Source organism: Chionomys nivalis, chromosome 9 (genome assembly GCF_950005125.1).
Source record: "Chionomys nivalis chromosome 9, mChiNiv1.1, whole genome shotgun sequence".
Taxonomy (NCBI): domain Eukaryota; kingdom Metazoa; phylum Chordata; class Mammalia; order Rodentia; family Cricetidae; genus Chionomys; species Chionomys nivalis.
In genome coordinates this window covers 80,655,844-80,673,047 of record NC_080094.1, presented here as the reverse complement: position 1 = coordinate 80,673,047, position 17,204 = coordinate 80,655,844, and the positions used below count along the sequence as shown (strand labels likewise).

The window sequence follows — 17,204 nt, the reverse complement described above, 5'->3', positions numbered from 1 at the left end:
TCCCTGAAAATTCTGCTCTTTTTCAAAGATTTTCCCCTAAGTTTTATTTATTTATTTATTTGTTTGTTTGTTTGTTTTTGCTTTTTCGAGACAGGGTTTCTCTGTGGTTTTGGAGCCTGTCCTGGAACTAGCTCTTGTAGACCAGGCTGGACTTGAACTCACAGAGATTTGCCTGCCTCTGCCTCCCGAGTGCTGGGATTAAAGGCGTGCGCCACCAACGCCCGGCTCCCCTAAGTTTTAACAGGGGGATAATGCTTCTCAAATTTCTTATTTGGAATTGCTAACTATAATTTCTCATCGTGGGAACTTTTCTGACTCAGTAGAGATAGGTACATATGAAAAAGTAACGCTTGGAACACTAACCGTGTCTCACAATTCTGGAAAGGAGAGCAAGGCATGCGGACACAGAATAGGGAAGAGGCCTCAGGAGCACACAGAGTGCCAGCTGTTGAGAGTAAGTTCCCCAGACACCAAGCATAGGATTATTGTTAGGATCTGGAATGCTCCAAGAGGAAATAACACATTGCAAAATGTGGGATGGATTAGATCCATCTTTGCCACACACAGGAGCTGTTGTTGACGGAAGAAGTGTGGTATAGTGAGATGGGGAAAGAGGGCCTTATAAGAGAGATTGAGGCATGGGACCTTCTTGTAGAAAAGGGAACTGTATAAAAAGATGTCTTGAGGATATGAAAAAATTGTGTGAGTTTGAATATTGTTGTCCTTAAAGCATCGTGCCCATGTCTATGACTTTTATCTTTATAACTACAAGTAGCGGCCAGCTGACAGAGTGCTGTGGAGAGCAGAGTGTGTCTGGCTCGATATTAAGCCTACAGAGAGGCGGATCTCTACATCTAGAATAACTATGCAGGGGTGGGTGTATTTGGGGAAGCAAAAGGGGAGCAATGGAGGCTTTCATGATAATCATGATGTATTCTTTAAATTGTGATGTCTTTTTTGAAGTCTATAAAATGCTTTTTATTAATTGGAAAGTTAAAATAAGACAAAATTACCACCAATATGCACACAGTTCTAAGAAGGAAAAATTAGTCCATATAGAATAAGTCATCCTTCAGCAAAACAACTTTTAGTCTTTATAAAAGGTTTGTTTTGAGTCACCCACACAGTTTTTAAGATCAGACTACTGATTTCTATTGCCTACACAATTTTTTACATCAGATAACTGATTTCTTTTACTTTACAATATTAAAAAGTTTGAAATGTAGGCATTACATATTGAGAGCATTTTTATTTTTTGTAAGTGTTGAAGCCTATGTTAGAAATGTACAGCACTCCAGGTCATTAACAGCTGGAGACAAAGTTTTCTATATTTCTTTCCACAGGAGCAGCCGGAACAGTAATTTTTTTTATTGATTTTTATTGAGTTCTACATTTTACTCTGCTCCCTTCCCTGCCTCTCCACTCCTCCCTTCAACCCTCCCCCAAGGTCCCCATGCTCCCAATTTACTCAGGAAATCTTGTCTTTTTCTACTTCCCATGTAGATTAGATCTATTTAAGTCTCTCTTAGTGTCCTCATTGTTGTCTAAGTTCTCTGGGATTGTGGTTTGTAGGCTGGCTTTCTTTGCTTTATGTTTAAAAACCACACGTGATAATTGTCATTCTGTGTCTGGATTACCAGACTCAAAATAATGTTTTCTAGCTCCATCCATTTTCCAGAAAAATTCAAGATGTTGTTATTTTTTTTTCTCCATTGTGTAAATGTACCACATTTTCCTTATCCATTCTTTGGTTGAGGGGACATTTAGGTTGTTTCCAGGTTCTGGCTATGAGAAATAATGCTGCTATGAACATAGTTGAGCACACGTCCTTGTGGCACGACTGAGCATCCTTTGGATATATACCCAAAAGTGGTATTGCTGGGTCTTGAGGAAGGTTGTTTCCTAATTTTCTGAGAAATCACCACACTGACATCCAAAGGGGTTGTACCAGCTTGCATTTCCACCAGCAATACAGGAGTGTTCTCTTTACCCCACAACCTCTCCAGCATAAGTTGTCATCAGTGTTTTTGATCTTGGTGTAAGATGGAATCTAAGAGTTGTTTTGATTTGCATTTCTCTGATGACTAAAGATGCTGGACACTTTCTTAAGTGTCTTTCAGCCATTTTAGATTCCTCTGTTGAGAGTTCTCTGTTTAGGTCTGTATTCCATGTTTTTATTGGATTATGTGTTCTTTTGGTAACCAATTTCTTGAGTTCTTTGTATATTTTGGAGCTTAGACTCTGTCTGATGTAGGGTTAGTGAAGATCTTTTCCCATTCTGTAGGCTGTCGTTTTGTCTTGTTGACAATATCCTTTGCTTTACAGAGCTTTTCAGTTTCAGGAGGTCCCATTTATTATTTTTTTCTCTCAGTATCTGGGCTTCTGGGGTTATATTTAGGAAGTGGTCTCCAGTGCCAACGCGTTCAAGTGTATTTCCCACTTACCTTCTCTGAGGTTTAGTGTGGCTGGCTTTATGTTGAGGTCTTTGATCCATTTGGACTTGAGTTTTGTGCATGGTGATAGACATGGGTCTATTTTCATTCTTCTACATGTTGATATCCAGGTATGTCAGCACCACTTGTTAAATATGCTTTCTTTTTTCCATTTAATATTTTTTGCTTCTTTGTCCAAAAATCAGGTGTTTGAAGATATGTGGATTGATATCCAGGTCTTCTATTCGGTTCCATTGGTCTTCCTGTCTGTTCTCATGCCAATACCATACTGTTTTCAGTACTGTAGCTCTGTAGTAGAGTTTGAAGTCAGGGATTGTGATGCCTCTAAAAGTTCTTTTATTGTATAGGATTGTTTTGGCTATACTGAGTTTTTTGCTTTTCCATATGAAGTTGAGTACCATTCTTTTGAGGTCTTTGAAGAATTTTGCTTGGATTTTGATAGGTATTGCATTAGATCTGTAGATTGCTTTTGGTAAGATTGCCATTTTTACTATGTTAATTCTACCTACTTAAGAGCATGGGAGGTCTTTCCACTTTCTGATGTCTTCTTCAATTTCTTTCTTTAAAGATTCAAAGTTCTTGTGATACAAGTGTTCCACTTGTTTAGTTAGAGTTACTCAGATATTTTATGCTATTTGTGGCTATTGTGAAGGGTGTTGTTTCTTTGATTTCTTCCCCTGCCCTTTTATCATCTGTGGACAGGAGAGCTACTGATTTTTTTGAGTTAATCTTATGTCCTGCTACATTACTGAAAGTGTTTATGAGTTGTAGAAGTTCCTTGGTAGAATTTTTGGGATCGGTTATGTATCATCAGCAAACAGTGAGAGTTTGACTTCTTCTTTTCTGATTTGTATCCCCTTGATCTCCTTTTGGTGTCTTGCTCTCTCTAGGACCTCAAGAACTATATTGAATAGATATGGAGAGAGTGGACAATCTTGTCTTGTTCCTGATTTCAGTGGAATCGCTGGGAGTTTCTCTCCATTTAGTTTGATGTTGGCTGTTGGCTTGTTGTATATTGCCTTTATTTTTTTTTAGGTATGTTCCTTGTATTCCTGCTCTCTCCAAGACCTTTATCACGAAGCCATGCTGTATTTTGTTAAAAGCTTTTTCAGCATCTAATGATATGATCATGTGGTTTTTATTTGTCAGCTTGTTTATATGGTAGATTATGTTGACAGATTTTGGTATGTTGAACCATCCCTGCATCTCTAGGAGTGATGTCTTTCTTAAAGGCAAAATTAGAAGCCAATAATAAAGCTGTTCATGTAACCCTGGTAAGAAAATCATGAGAACAGAGGGAGCCCCAGCCCTCCAGTCATGTGATGTCATAGGGAGAAATGATAGGCCCCACAAGACACTTACCAGGTTCTTGATATTGGACTTTGCTGCTTCTGTAACTGTGATGAACAGACTTTCATTCTTTATAAGTTACTCCCTTTTCTGGTATTTTGTTATAGCCACCCGAACAACGAAGATTCCAAGATTCATCCTAGCTGGGAGGTGGTGGCACATGACTTTAATCCTAGCACTTGGGAGGCAAAGGCAGGCGGATCTCTGTGAGTTCGAGGCCAGCCTGGACAAAGCGAATTCCAGGGCTGATCCATAGCTTATAAAGATGGTACAGTCAACACTTAGTGCTCCTTCAGCATCCAGCTACGACTCCCTTCTTCCCTTCTCTCGGACAGCACTACAGATTATGTATTCATGTGGAGGGTATGCATGTGTTCCAGTGTGCGTGTGGGTGTGTGCGCGTGTGTGTGTGTTTCCACTTGTGCACATGCAGAAGTCAGGGCAGGATCTTGCGATCTTTCTCCAAAGGTTTCAACCTTCTTGCATTCAGACAGGATTTCTTGCCATTTTGGCTAGACTTGATTGCTAGTGAGATATTATGGTCCACCTGTCTGTGCCCCACCATCCAGGGCTGAGGATACAGGGACTCGAAGCCATGGCCAGGTTTTTACACAGGGTCCTGAGGATTTGAACTTAGGTCCAAATGTTTGCAGAGCAAAGTATTCTTATCTCAGTTACCACCCCAGATCTCCTCCAGACAGTTTTCTTCACATTCAAGCTTTCCAAAGAACTTAGGACAAAAGAATCTCCAAAAAGGAATGTAAGCCAGAAATAAAGAACTGGAGAGAATAGAGAATGATATTTATTTAATGATGAATATAAAATAAAGCCATCTAAAAGGAGTCCAGGGAATTCCCTTTACCCCACCAGGACTCCTCAGGCCCTCCCACTCCCATCAGAGTAAAAACATCATTTTTGCATTCACAATAGCTACTAGCAAAGACGAGAAGAGCCAAGGCTTCTAAAAAAGACAGACACCAGCTTATGGGGCTTGATGAGTGAGGTCGGACAGTACAGCAGCACCAGTTACTCTCCAGCCCCTGAGCAAGAGGCTAATGTCAGGGACCTCTGAGCATATGACTGCATGCTGGCTGGAGGCCAGCAGCCTATGTCGTGATGGCCGGCTCCAGCTGTTTCAGTCTCGGGGCCTTTTTGTGTTCCTTGAGCACCTGGCAGAACCGATCCATAGCTAGAGGGTCCAAAGAGGACAGAGAAAGAGAATGAGTCGGCGGTGTGCAGGTGGAGCCCAGACAGACTGGGTTGTGGATGACCCCCAGAGCCTCTGGTTTATGGGTGTGGGGTGAGCCCAACATGTTCTATCTCTCTTCTGGCTCTTTTTGAACCTAGTAGTCAAATCCTATACTGTGGCTTATTTGTCTATTAACCTTCAACTGAGTTTGATTATTTATGATACAGAGTTTCTCCATGTGGCCCAGGCTAGCCCTGACCCCTCAGACCTCCTGTCTCAGCCTCCCAAGTGTAGGATTGCAAGTGTGAATCACCATTTCTCCCTTCCTTCCATTTATTTTCCACACCAGACTAAAAGATATTGGTATAAGACTCATTTTATGAGGCTAAGTAGATAATTGCTATAGTCTCAGCAGGTAGAAAAGTGTCTGGCAATTAATGAGATGCTATAAATAATTATTCAAATAAAATATGTCTTCATGATGGCAGAGGAATGTGTGGACTCCAACATAACATGCAAGAGCTGCCATGATCATCTGTCCATCGGATCCAGTAGACTCTAGCCCTGGAGTCAGCGGGGCAGAGAACCACTTCTTAGGAGCTTCTGGTCCAAAAGACACTCCCAAACACATGGCAGACACAAAACACAGGCTATCCAAGAGGTGGGATGCTCGGAGAGATGGCTGCTTAAGGAATGGATTGCTTCCTGTTTGCAAAGGGGCATAACCAAGACTAGAAGAGGGTGCTCAGGGGAGCTGAAGCTAGAGGCCACTGAAGTCAGAACAAATGAGTGAAGGAGTGGATGGATGAGGCCTCTTTGCTGGATGTCAGGACTGGGGAGTGGGCAGCGGCACTCACCCACTTTTAGTTGAAGTTGGTCCTCTGCAAAGACGAGGCGGAACCAGCCCGGCTCCTTGCACGTGTAGGATCTGCCCCTAGATAACAGCAGCTTGTTGTCCTGGAAACACTGGCAAAGGATCTGCTCTTGATCAAATGTGCATGGGCTCAGGTACTAAGGAAAGGGAAAGGGGCAGGGCTGAGCACAAGACTCGCTGACAGACCCACCAACACCTGCCACTTCCAGAACTTACTGCTCTCAAGTTGATCCAGACATAGAGGCCAGAGCCGCCATTGAAATAGGGGACCTTCAGTTTCTCCAGCCTCTTTGTGACATAGAGGTAAGCCTTCCGCAGCCGGCTGTGGTTAGTAGGCAGGTACAGCTGGTCGATCCATTCTGGACGGGTAGAGAAAGAGCATCACAGATCTTATAGCAGATACCTGCTGGGGTGGGGGTGGGGAGGTTCTACCCAAATACACCTTAGCTGGGTTCCATGTGAGCTGTGAGCCATTTCCATACCCACACAGAGTCTCATATAGGACTCTGGAGGGAACAATGGGCCTCTTCATGGTTCACTGGGATGCTCCCTTTGAGTATCTGATAGTGGCCTGTAACCAGGGCATCCCACGAGGTGGGCTGATGCCATTGTCACCTGAGCGAATCAGTAGGTACTCAAAGTTTCCGTTCCTGTTCTTGAACCCCACACACAAGACTGGAGAAACCCAGCTATTCTGTGATGCCCTGCTGTTCTCAGAAAAGGGACCGGAGGAGGTTGTAGAAAACATTTATGCCCACATTATGCTTCAAAAAAAAGGTTTTAATTATGTCAGATCCTGGTGGCACATACCTATAATCCCAGCACTTGGGAGGCAGAGGCAGGTGTGTCTCTGAGTTCAAGGCCAACCTGTTCTACAGAGTGAGTTCCAGGACAGCCAGGCCTACACAGAGAAACCCTGTCTCAAAAACCAAAGCTTTAATTCTGTGTGTGTGCCAGTCTGTGCACATGTGCATGGGTGCTTGTGGAGGCATCTCCTGGAAATGGGAGTCACAGGAGGTTGTAAGTTGGCTGCTGTAAGTTTGGGGACACCTAAGGCCATCAAGAAGAGCAGGATGTGCTCTTAACCACTGAGCCGTCGCTTCAGCCTCATGCCTACATTCTGCTTCCAAAGCATCTAAGTGAAAATCTTTGAGGATGCAGTTTCAAGTTAACCCTTGGGTACATCTGAGGTTGAGAACCAGTGTTCAAGGGGCTGAGATCTGGTTTCTCCACATATAAAAGAGGATGGCACCGTGGAGGGTAATCAGCCGGTTAAACTCCTCCTTTCTGCTTCTTTTCCCACCCAAAACTGAAAGCAAACTGTTTGCTTCTACCTGTCTAGTGACATTAGTTTGTTTCAATATAGTCTGTCTATTGATTTAAGCCTTCCAGTCTGGCCATCTATTACAGGAAATTAAAGGAAGAGTGTTTTTTCTACGTTTGAGCCATAGAATTAAAGGGGAAGGTCTCAGCCAGGTAGGGGTGGTGGAACCTTTAGTCCCAGAACTTGGGAGGCAGAGGCAGGAGGATCTCTGTGAGTATGAGGCCAGCCTGGTCTGCAGAGTGAGTTCTAGGATAGCCAGGGCTACACAGAGAAACCCTGTCTCGAAAAACCAAAAACAAAACAAAAAGGGGAAGGTCTCTCAGGTCCAGCATTCCCTTGAGGTCCCTGGAGAATCTACAGGTCATAGATCTATACTAGATGGGTAGAAGCAAGTGGTTTGCTTTCAGTTTTGGGTGGGAAAAGAAGAAGAAAGGAGAAGCTTAACTTGCTGCTTACCCTCTCTCCAACCCTGTTCTCCTTTGTAGCCCCTGGAAAATTATTTTAATCCATACTGGAAAAGTCATAAAATGTTTGCCAGAGGCAAGTAGGTTCAGGAGGAGACACACACTGATCTCTGCTGGGTGTGGTAGGACATGCTTTAATCACTGGGGGGGGGGGGGCGTAGGCAAGGGGGCACTAGGAGTTCAACACGGTGAGTTCCAGGCCAAGGCTACCCACCGAGACCCTGTCTCCAAGGGTAAAAGCAAGATTGACTGACTGTCGTCTGAGTTCTTATCTTTAGGTCTTAGGGAGCCATTCACAAGAGGTGCTTTTCCAAGCAGAGCAAAAACTGCTAGACTTTCGGAATCAAATCCCAGTCTGGTTTGGAAGAGGCTCTCCTGTCCATCTTCTATCCACACCCATGCACTCACTTTCTGAGCTGCATCCTACCCTCCTGCAAACCTCACATCTCCTCGGTTTAACTTCGGATAGTGAACAGATCCTCAAGTGTATCAAGTACATGGTAGAGACCCCAGAAAACCCAGCAATTCCCCCACCTCCCGTCCATGAAGTTCAACAAGATGCTATCCTAGAGTTCTGCTCAGTACCTCTGTCCTGAAGCAGTTGGCACAGCTTGAACTGTGTAATGCCAGAGACACCGTGGAGGTAGCCAAAAGCTCTCATGGCAGAGGCTACCTCCTTGTTGTGTGTGTAGAGAACACCAAAGCGGAAGCCAGATATGCCAAAATCCTGGAGGAAGAGAAGTCGGGGAAGGAACGTCTAGTTCCTCCTGCTTTCTGTTCCTGGCTTCCCTTCCTTACAGACCAAAGACAGATGGCTGGGGCTTACCTTACTAGTGCCCCAGATCATATGGGTCTTGTTAGGGTCAGGCAAGCTGGAAAAGAAATTTAAAAACTGAGGTCGGAGGAAATGGTTAAAGGATGGATAAATGACTTCTGATGGGAAGGAGAAGGTGGAATTTAGGTTCTTCCTAGACAGGGTCTAAGGTGCTCAATTTCAAGAGACAGGGGTAGCTAAGCTAGGGAGAAACACAAGGCGCCCCTGAAAAGCCCACGTGGAACAGTACTCAAGTGTCCACTCAAGTCCAGGACCCTCGGCCTGACTGTGGCTCTGCTACTCTGGTCCAAAACCACATCCTTGGCAGCTGTCCTTCCAGGGCTCCATACTCACCTCTCTCTCACTGCCTTCGGTGAGTCTGTTCCTTCTAGCAGGTATGCCCACGTCTTGTGATGAAATCTATCCTTACGGTCAAATTCTAGCCTCCCTCTCCAAATTCAAATTGGGCATGATGGGACATAGGTATATTCCCAGCACCCAGGAGGTGGGGACAGGAGAATCAAAGGGATTGAGGCCAGGCTGGGTAATAGAGCAAGCTGCTATGTGGCTTTCACTGATGTGTACATATATACGTGTGTGTGTGTGTGTATGTGCGTGCGTGCGTGTGTGCGTGCATGCATATAGGTGGGAAAACCACAAGTTAAACCTGGATGTCTTTCTAGATCACTTTCTACCTCCCCCACTTCCCCCAACACAGACAAAGTCTCTCACTGAAGCTGACGTTCCTCAATTTAACCAGACTGTCTGGCCTCTGAGCTCCAGATCTGTCTCTTAGCCCCACCCCCCAGGGTGACAGATGCAGGTTGCCATGCTAGACTTTTACATAGGTTCTGGGATTCGAACTCATATCCTCACGCTTGCACACCAGGCACTGTACCAATTGACATGCCACCCCTTGACCTTTAACGATACCCTTCCTGCCTTGCTCTAGCATTCACTTAGACACAGGATGGCATTTGGATTCAGTATTCGGGAGGGCAGAGAACACATTGTCCATTGGCATTTGACTCTTTCCCCAGCGAACTCAGGGAAGCCCTACTTCATGAAATCACCTCACAAAGCAGAAACCTCATGGCTCTTGCTTCCAACACTACTGGGGACAAACTTACTGTTTTATATTCAGAACACTGTAGAAGGTGATGGATGCATCAAACACGGACAGCATGTAAATCTCATCTACGATCACATGTAGGTTGTGCCTGCAGTTGGGTGAGAGAAAAAAATAGACTTAGTTTATGCCTGCAGTTTTTAAGATTACATTTTATTTGGCGTGTGTGTGCATGTGTGCACATGGTTCATGGGTGGAGGCAGAGAACTTGCTGGAATCAGTTTAGTACTCCCACCATGTAGGTCCTGGGGATCAAACTCAGTTTATCAGACTTGTAGTAGGTACCTTTACCTACTGAGCCATCAGCTCAGCTCTGTCTGTAATTGTTTTTGTTTCGGGACTCTTTGTTTGTTTTTCAAGACAGGGTTTCTCTCTATGTATACCAGGCTGACCTGGAACTAGCTTTGTAGACCAGGCTGAACTGGAACTCACAGAGATCTGCCTGCCTCTGCCTCCCGAGTGCTGGGACTAAAGGTAGGCGAGACCAGATCCCTCTGTAATCCTGACTCACTCTTTTTCCTAATTTTGGATACATAACATATATTCCTGTTATCCCAGTAGCTTGTTATATATCCCAAGGGGCATTATAATATACAAAGAACAGGCACACCAGGGACCTTTGTCTCTGGCTGCTGGTACATAGAGGGAAGGGGACATATGAAATATCATATCACATCTAACCCTTTGAATATCAAACAGAGGATGGGAGGAGAGAAAAGGCTTCCCGGATGTTTACAACAGTGACAGTGAGCAGCTGCCTCCCAGGGTCTAGACTGATGTCACAACACCAAGTGGGAATTGAGCAATACTCACACCCTCAGTTCACACCCTGACACAGCACCATCACCCCAGTTCCCAGATAGAATTGAGGTTCTAAGATAGAAGCCAGTTACTTCAACCTAGTAGGGTGCCAGAACTCAGGCGATGTGATAGTGGACACATTGTGAACTTCAGGAATTACCTAGGAGCCCAGCCTCTAGACACCCTGTGAGGGATTACCCTGTTTATGCTAACTGTGGTAGGAAGACCCACTCTGAGGTGGGCAGTCCCATTTTCTGGTATTGAGTCCTCAGCTACCAAGGGGGGGGGCTGCTAGTGCAGCAGAACAGCCCTTGCTCCCTATATTCCAGGCATCCATACATAACCAGCTGCCTGACTCTCCTATCAACATGACTTTCCTGCCATGATGAGCTGTACCCATAAGCCATGAGGCCAGATGATCGTTCTTCCTCCTGCTACTTTTTACAGGCTGCTTTATGACGGCAACACGAAAGCAACCCAGGTGGCTGGGATTTGTACACAGCTCCACCTCTTGCATATTCTCTCTCTCTCTCTCTCTCTCTCTCTCTCTCTCTCTCTCTCTCTCTCTCTCTCTCTCCTGCCTAGAAAACAACAGGTATCTGTCCTATTAGGGGTACTGCAGAGGCAACTGTTGCTATCATGCTCTTGGCAGTGAGACATGAAAGCTCTACGGTGAGCTGTCTTTGAGCATCTGCCATTTTCAGTGCTGCAGCCTGGGTGGTTTGGGGGCAGATACAAGGGTAAAGCGCTTCTGCTGTGGTGAGTGGGAAAACATCAAAGCACACTCTGGCAGCTGGGGAAGAGTCTGCATGGGGAAACGCTGGAGAGGAAATAGTTAAACAGAAATGGGGAACACGAGACCCCTTTCTCCTCCATTTCATTGTCTTTCTTGCACCCTGCAAAGCATATTGCAGAATGGGTAACCTTGGGTAAGTTACTCCTGCCTCCAATGCCTACAAGTGATGGAGAGGAACACATACTTCTTGGCAAAGACCAGGTATTCTTTCAGCATCGATCGAGTGTAGACCTCACCCAGAGGATTCTGGGGGTTGACTAGCACAAGGCCTTTGACCTTTTTTTCCTGAGAAGAAACCCAAACACAAGAGTGAATACATATCCTTTACAACTACCCCAAATTCCACCAAGCATCCTTTATGGCTTGGGACATCTAACATGAGACACCTGATAAAGCCCAGGTAGGATCTCATTGAAGTAGCGCCACGCTGCTGGCAAAGGGGAAAAGAAAGTGTTCTGGAAGTTTCTGTGGGTGGGACTTACTGCCACAGAGAAGTCAGCTACTTAGAATTACTGTTCTCTTTGTCATCTAGAGAAAGCACACCACATCTTGTATCTAAATCTTACTACTCAGACTTTTTAGGGCCAGTGGTGACCACCCTAAAATTAAGACTCCCCTGTCCTTACCTTCTTCTTAGCCTGAGTCAGGGTAAACTCCAGCATATCCATGGTGAGCTGGGAAAAAGACAAGTCGGGCTGGAAGACACGTGCAGTGGAGAGAAACTTGTTCCTGAGCCTGGTTCTCAGCCCTCAAGTCCCATATAGTCCCTGGCCTTCAAGCCAGGGTGTGGGTCCACATGCCTTCATTACCCTAGCATCACCCCACTCCCGGCTTTGCTTAGAGAATAAGTCCCTCTGTCTCCCAAGAGGACCTACAACATTCCTTTGCCAGGTGGGCTAAGCAGGAAAGGGGCCCCATTCTGACCTGACTTTCCAAGTAGACAGGAATAAGCTCGACTTTCGAATAAAGGCAGGAGCTGAAGGCGAAGCCACTGTAGCATGGTGTAGGGATCAGAAAGGCATCTAGGAGTACCAGGGGACAAAGCTGTCTGGCGGTCAAGATGAGCAGCGAGGCTCCTAGCCCGGGAGCCTGGGCAACAATCCCTTCTGCCATCCTTGTGCTCAAGCTTCATTAAAAACTTGATCCATTTTTATACACATTATTTGAGGCACAAACTTCAGCACACTGAAGGAGGCTACGAGGGATGACTGCACTGAAGAGCTCCGAGTCCAAGGTGCGAATCAAGCAAGGCACCTCCCATGACAAAAGTCTTTGTGTTGAGGGGCAGGTGTCTGTGTGGGTACATGTGCACCTGTGTGCATGCACATGTGAGGATCAAAGGTCAACCCCAGATTCCTTCCTCTGGAACAACATACTCTGTTTATAAAGATAGTGGCTCCTTACTGACCTAGAGCTAGGCTGGCTAACAAGCATCTTTGGGACCTGCTTGTCTCTGCTTCTACAGCCTTGGGATTGTAAGCATGCGCCACCATGCCCCAGCTTTTCTATGTGGGTTCCAGGGATCAAACTCAGGTCCTTGTGCATGAGTGACAAGCACGTTCCTGACTAAGCAGCTGTCCTTTCCAGTAAACTGAAGAAAAAACTTGTCTGTGCCAGGCCAGACATTAAAGGTCAAAGACCATGGACAAGAAAGGTTCCTGGCACTGGACCTGGGGGATTTCATGTCTTTTCCTTCCCATTCTCTTGAACTCGTGGATCTTTTCATCGAGATAACCTATTGGAGAACTGTCACATCTCTTCAGTACTGAATGACTTAAATTAACTCCCTTGATTTCACAGAAATGACACAAAAATATCTTTGGCAGGACAGATGTCCTACACTTGTAGAAAAGACCTCAAGTCAACACAACCTTCTCTTCCAGGGCGAATGCCTGGGTGTCCCTGCCTATAGATCAGGAAGGCAAGCAGAACTGCTGACTTACCACCTGGGTCACACAGAACCATGGCCAGTGAAGAAAAGACTGAGGAGCAGCCATTTAGAACCACCACCTGAGGACAAGGTCCAAGAGGGCCAGTCAGTACCTGTGTAAGTAGGGTATCCGCTCTCCATCTGCCTTTCCTCCCAAACGGCAGGTCCCAGTGGCCTCCTGTAGCTGTACCTCCCAGGGTCCTTTATAGCTGGACTTCCCAAGGGACCTCTGTTAGCTGGCTTTTCCTGTGCCCTGCCGCTCTGAGGGTTCTCTTTGCATTCTATAGATAACTCAGAGGAAAACCCAGAGCACAGCCTCCACTATACCCACTCACATTTTCTGGATCAAGGGGTGTAGGTGCCCTGCAGTAGCAGGTCAAGAAGCTGGCCAGCTCTTTCCGAAGGCTGCAGACAGACCCAAAGAGACCGTTTAGTTCCCAGGTGTCCTTCCTCATTCAGAATCTAGGTGACACTCTTTTTAAAGGACACAGCATCCAGCATTAAAGAGATGTTTGTTATCCAAGCCAACTTTATCATACACGGCTACAGACTAAAGATGTCACCTCTCCAGGGTCACACAGATGCTGAGAGGTGGTAGGAGAGGCCAGGGTTGAATAGACAGATGCTATTTCTGTGAGATTAGGCCACCTATAAGAGGCTTTGTTCTTAAGCAAATCCAACCTATTGATGTCAAATGCAACATCATCATCTACATTGTTGATATTCAAGAGCTGTGGGAACAATTTTTTTTAAAAAAAAATCATCCAACAGTTTTCAATGTTTTAAGTGAGTTTTAATAATTTTATGTTAGGTTGCATTCACAACTATCGTGTACTCAGGCTGGACACGCCTCCTAGGGCTTTCTGGGAAGTTATTAGCCAAAGATAGAGAAAGGTAGTCAGTCTTAAATATGCGGCATTTGGGGGAAGTGAGTATGCCTCAGGGGTGTTTGCCTTCAGATGCTTGCCTAGAGTCCGTGCATGAAACCCTGGATTCCATCCTCAGCACCACAGTAAAACCAGGCATGATCGTGCATACCTATAATCCCCACACTCAGGAGGTGAAGGTAGAGGATGAGAGTAAATGACACCCTCAGCTGTATAGGGAGTTGAAGGCAAGCCTTGCTGCACCAAGTTTCTTCAATGATTATATATACCTAATTGCATATATATGTTGGATATATATAAAATATGCTATATATAACATATATGTTGTATTAGAGATGTACACAATACATGCCAGCTACATATTGGATATGTGTGTGTGTGTATGTATGTATGTATGTATGTATGTAGGAGATTTATATATCTCCAATAGATGGTTAAAGATTCTTGTGCACCAAGAGACCATAGTTCTGAAAGTCACTTACAAGAGCTGTCCTTGCCAGTCAGAGTACTGCAACAGATCATCTTCAATTTGGTTCATGTCACACTGACTCAGCTGTTGACAAATAGAACATGAAGACGGGAAGTTCAGGGAAGTCAAGTGGGGCCTTATTTTGTTCCTCATTCATGCACAGATCACTGCCCTGAAGTTACATATCTCCCAGAAAAGGAGTGAGGATACACGCTGTGTGCTCCTTCATGAATCAGGCCTGCTTTGCCATAGATACCTACCAGTTTGAATGGAAAGCATTGGACAGCCTCCTTAACCCAAAGCTCTTTGGGCAGGCTGCTCACTGCATACCTGCCAGACCAGACATCTGGACAGTCAGCCAGGCCAGGATCTTAGGGGTGATGTTCCAAAAGCAAATGTCTCTAACATCCCCCAAATGTCTATGTTTTCCCCCTTGAACCTGCCACAAGCCAAGGTATAGATCAGGGAACCAGGGCCAGGGAGTTCGAGTCTTAGCAAAGTCTAGAACATGGCTTACCCTTTCTTTTATCAGGTCAAGGCAAAGCTTGTTTTCGCTGGTACCAAGGTTGATGTAGCCCTGGAAGCAGAAGGAATCTGGGTCAGTCTTCTTACTCCATCCTAGATGGACTCCTCTGGGAACGCCAAGAAATTGACATCGTAGACAAGGGAAGATGTCAGTGTGTCACAAGGTAGTTGAATCGGTGTAGAGCAGGGTTAAGTGTCAGAAAAATTCCCCAGAATCTAAAATTGTGCAGCTATCCAGTCCCCACCTGTTCCAATAGACAAATCAGGGTGGTTTGATTTACTCCATGTAACAACCCCTGAACTCCTCATTGTTTCCTGTGAGCTGCCTTATGTCTTGAGAAAAACATTTGATTTGATCAAAAGAATGAAAAGAAGAAAAGTTGAAAATCTACCAGACAGATGACCTGGGTGGCAGGCAGAATCTCTCCTGCCATACCCAGAGCCTGGAGCCTTTATCAGCCACAAGCCCTGCCTGCACCCATCTCTGCTACCACACGGAAGGGCCCTCCAGGCAGCTGGAGGAGCTGCAGCCCTTGTGGTCTAACAGAAGTATCCAATTCAGTCCCTAGAAAAGGAGATGGTCACGGGCTGGCCGGACTAAGCTTAGACAGGGCACAGATAGGAAAGGCATGATGACAACCCTCGTCTGCCCTCTGAGTGGAGAGCTGCTGTCAATCTCCTTAGCTAAAACCCTTTTGCTGGCTGCTTGCTGCCCTAAGGGAACGTTTATCACCTGTCCAGCTGTGCCCACACTTCTCATCACGGTACTCATGGTCTCTATTCGGGCACAGAGGTCAGCATTCCAAACCACACCAAGCGCTTCCCTCCTTTTAGCTTCTGTACATGTCTGCCACCCCTCGAGGAGGACCACAGGCACCTTCATATCGGCTGGCTGCATCAGGACCACCTGAGAAGGGCAGCCCTTTCATGCTCTTGAAAATAGAATAAACACCTGTCCTCCGTGGCTGCCTGCACCTGTCACGGTGTTTCATTTCATGAAGGCAGGCTCATTTACCAGGGAGGGTATGGTGGCTGCTGGAATATAAATGCTGAGATTAGGGGAAAGGAGGTAGGGATGAAGGGACCCAGGAACCCCCCAAGTCCTCCAGCGCCTGGGGCATTATCAGCTTATGTCGGTGACTGCACCATTATTCCCAGACAGCAGTGTCTGTGCACCACAAAGAGAGGCAGGCATACAGTATTTGGCACAGGACCCAGAAAACTCCAATGACTGAGGCTCCCAAGGATGTCCACATCTTACCATAGGGTTTTCTTCTTTGTGGTATTTGTCTCTCTGATAGGCCTCATAGCTCTGGAAGCTGGCGCAGTAAAGATCATAGATGCCAGTACCACGTCTGGACAGGACCTGGCTGACAAAGGCGGTTTCAAAACCATCCAGCCTGGGACCAGGTTGGTCAGGCTGCCAAGATGACAGGGCTTGCTGCCCAGCTTTGATGTCACATCTAGGGTCCGAGCGAGGGAGGGGTTCTTTGAACTTCAGTTCCTTTGTAGCCTCAGCTCGTATGAGGTTGGCCATCCGGGACATTAAGAAGCCCATCCTCTTTATCCACTTCCAGGAGGCTTGTGGGCTTTGCTGGTCTTCTGGTGAGAGGCTCTGCACCCGCTGGCTAGTCATCTGAAAGAAATGGTCCATCAGGACCTGCTGCAGCTTCAACATCTTCCTTTGAAGCGTTCAGAAGACCTTCTTTGTGGAGGACTTCTCCACTCCCTGCCCTGAGCACTTGTATGGGCCTCAGCAGCCTGGCTGGAACCTACAGAGAAAGATTAAGCACAGAAAACAAGACAGTTTTCCTTGGAGGTCCTGGCATGGTTGGCACAAAACTGATTCTCAAGTTCATCACTGGCTCCTCCCTCCTCTATGTTCTGGGCTTAGGCTCTAAATGGCTCAGAAAGTCAAGAGCATGTGTAAGTATCCCAGGCTCAGCTGCTGGAGCATTCTACTCAGATGCCATCAGAATGTGTCCTGAGCAAGCACAGTAAAGCCTTTAGGAGAAAGGGGGGCTTTGTGTTTCCCAGATTCTTCTTGTGCTCCAAACAGAACCTGCTGCATCTGGTTCTAAATGAGAAGGGAGGTTTTGCTGTCCAATCCTAGCACCGAGTAAATCGTCCAGCTGATCCATACATGATTGCCAGGGTCAAATCTGGCCTCTTGACTGTTTTTAGGTAACAGGTGATCAG

The 17,204-nt window shown here is 45.9% G+C and overlaps 1 protein-coding gene across 1 annotated transcript; it reads right to left on the bottom strand.

Moving 5' to 3' along the window:
• Positions 1–4,909: 4,909 nt before the first annotated feature.
• On the bottom strand, positions 4,910–16,683 carry LOC130881031 (probable inactive 1-aminocyclopropane-1-carboxylate synthase-like protein 2). The gene is made up of 14 exons (XM_057780198.1): positions 16,267–16,683; positions 14,998–15,057; positions 14,494–14,564; positions 13,460–13,529; positions 13,138–13,204; positions 12,119–12,216; positions 11,821–11,889; positions 11,379–11,479; positions 9,599–9,688; positions 8,481–8,526; positions 8,240–8,381; positions 6,083–6,225; positions 5,850–6,003; positions 4,910–4,992 (listed from the first exon to the last, which is right to left on the bottom strand). Exons 1-14 carry the CDS (start codon positions 16,681–16,683, stop codon positions 4,910–4,912), a joined length of 1,611 nt encoding a protein of 536 aa, XP_057636181.1.
• Between the last annotated feature and the right edge of the window lie 521 nt (positions 16,684–17,204).

What these genes read in the sequence shown, in the direction of transcription:
- LOC130881031 (XM_057780198.1), bottom strand. Translation starts at nt 16,683, where the DNA reads ATGTTGAAGCTGCAGCAGGTCCTGATGGACCATTTCTTTCAGATGACT. An exon ending in TTGACCTGATAAAAGAAAGG is followed by an intron (nt 14,565 to 14,997) that starts GTAAGCCATGTT and finishes ATTTGTCAACAG; the next exon opens with CTGAGTCAGTGTGACATGAA. An exon ending in CTGTCTACTTGGAAAGTCAG is followed by an intron (nt 11,890 to 12,118) that starts GTCAGAATGGGG and finishes CGTGTCTTCCAG; the next exon opens with CCCGACTTGTCTTTTTCCCA.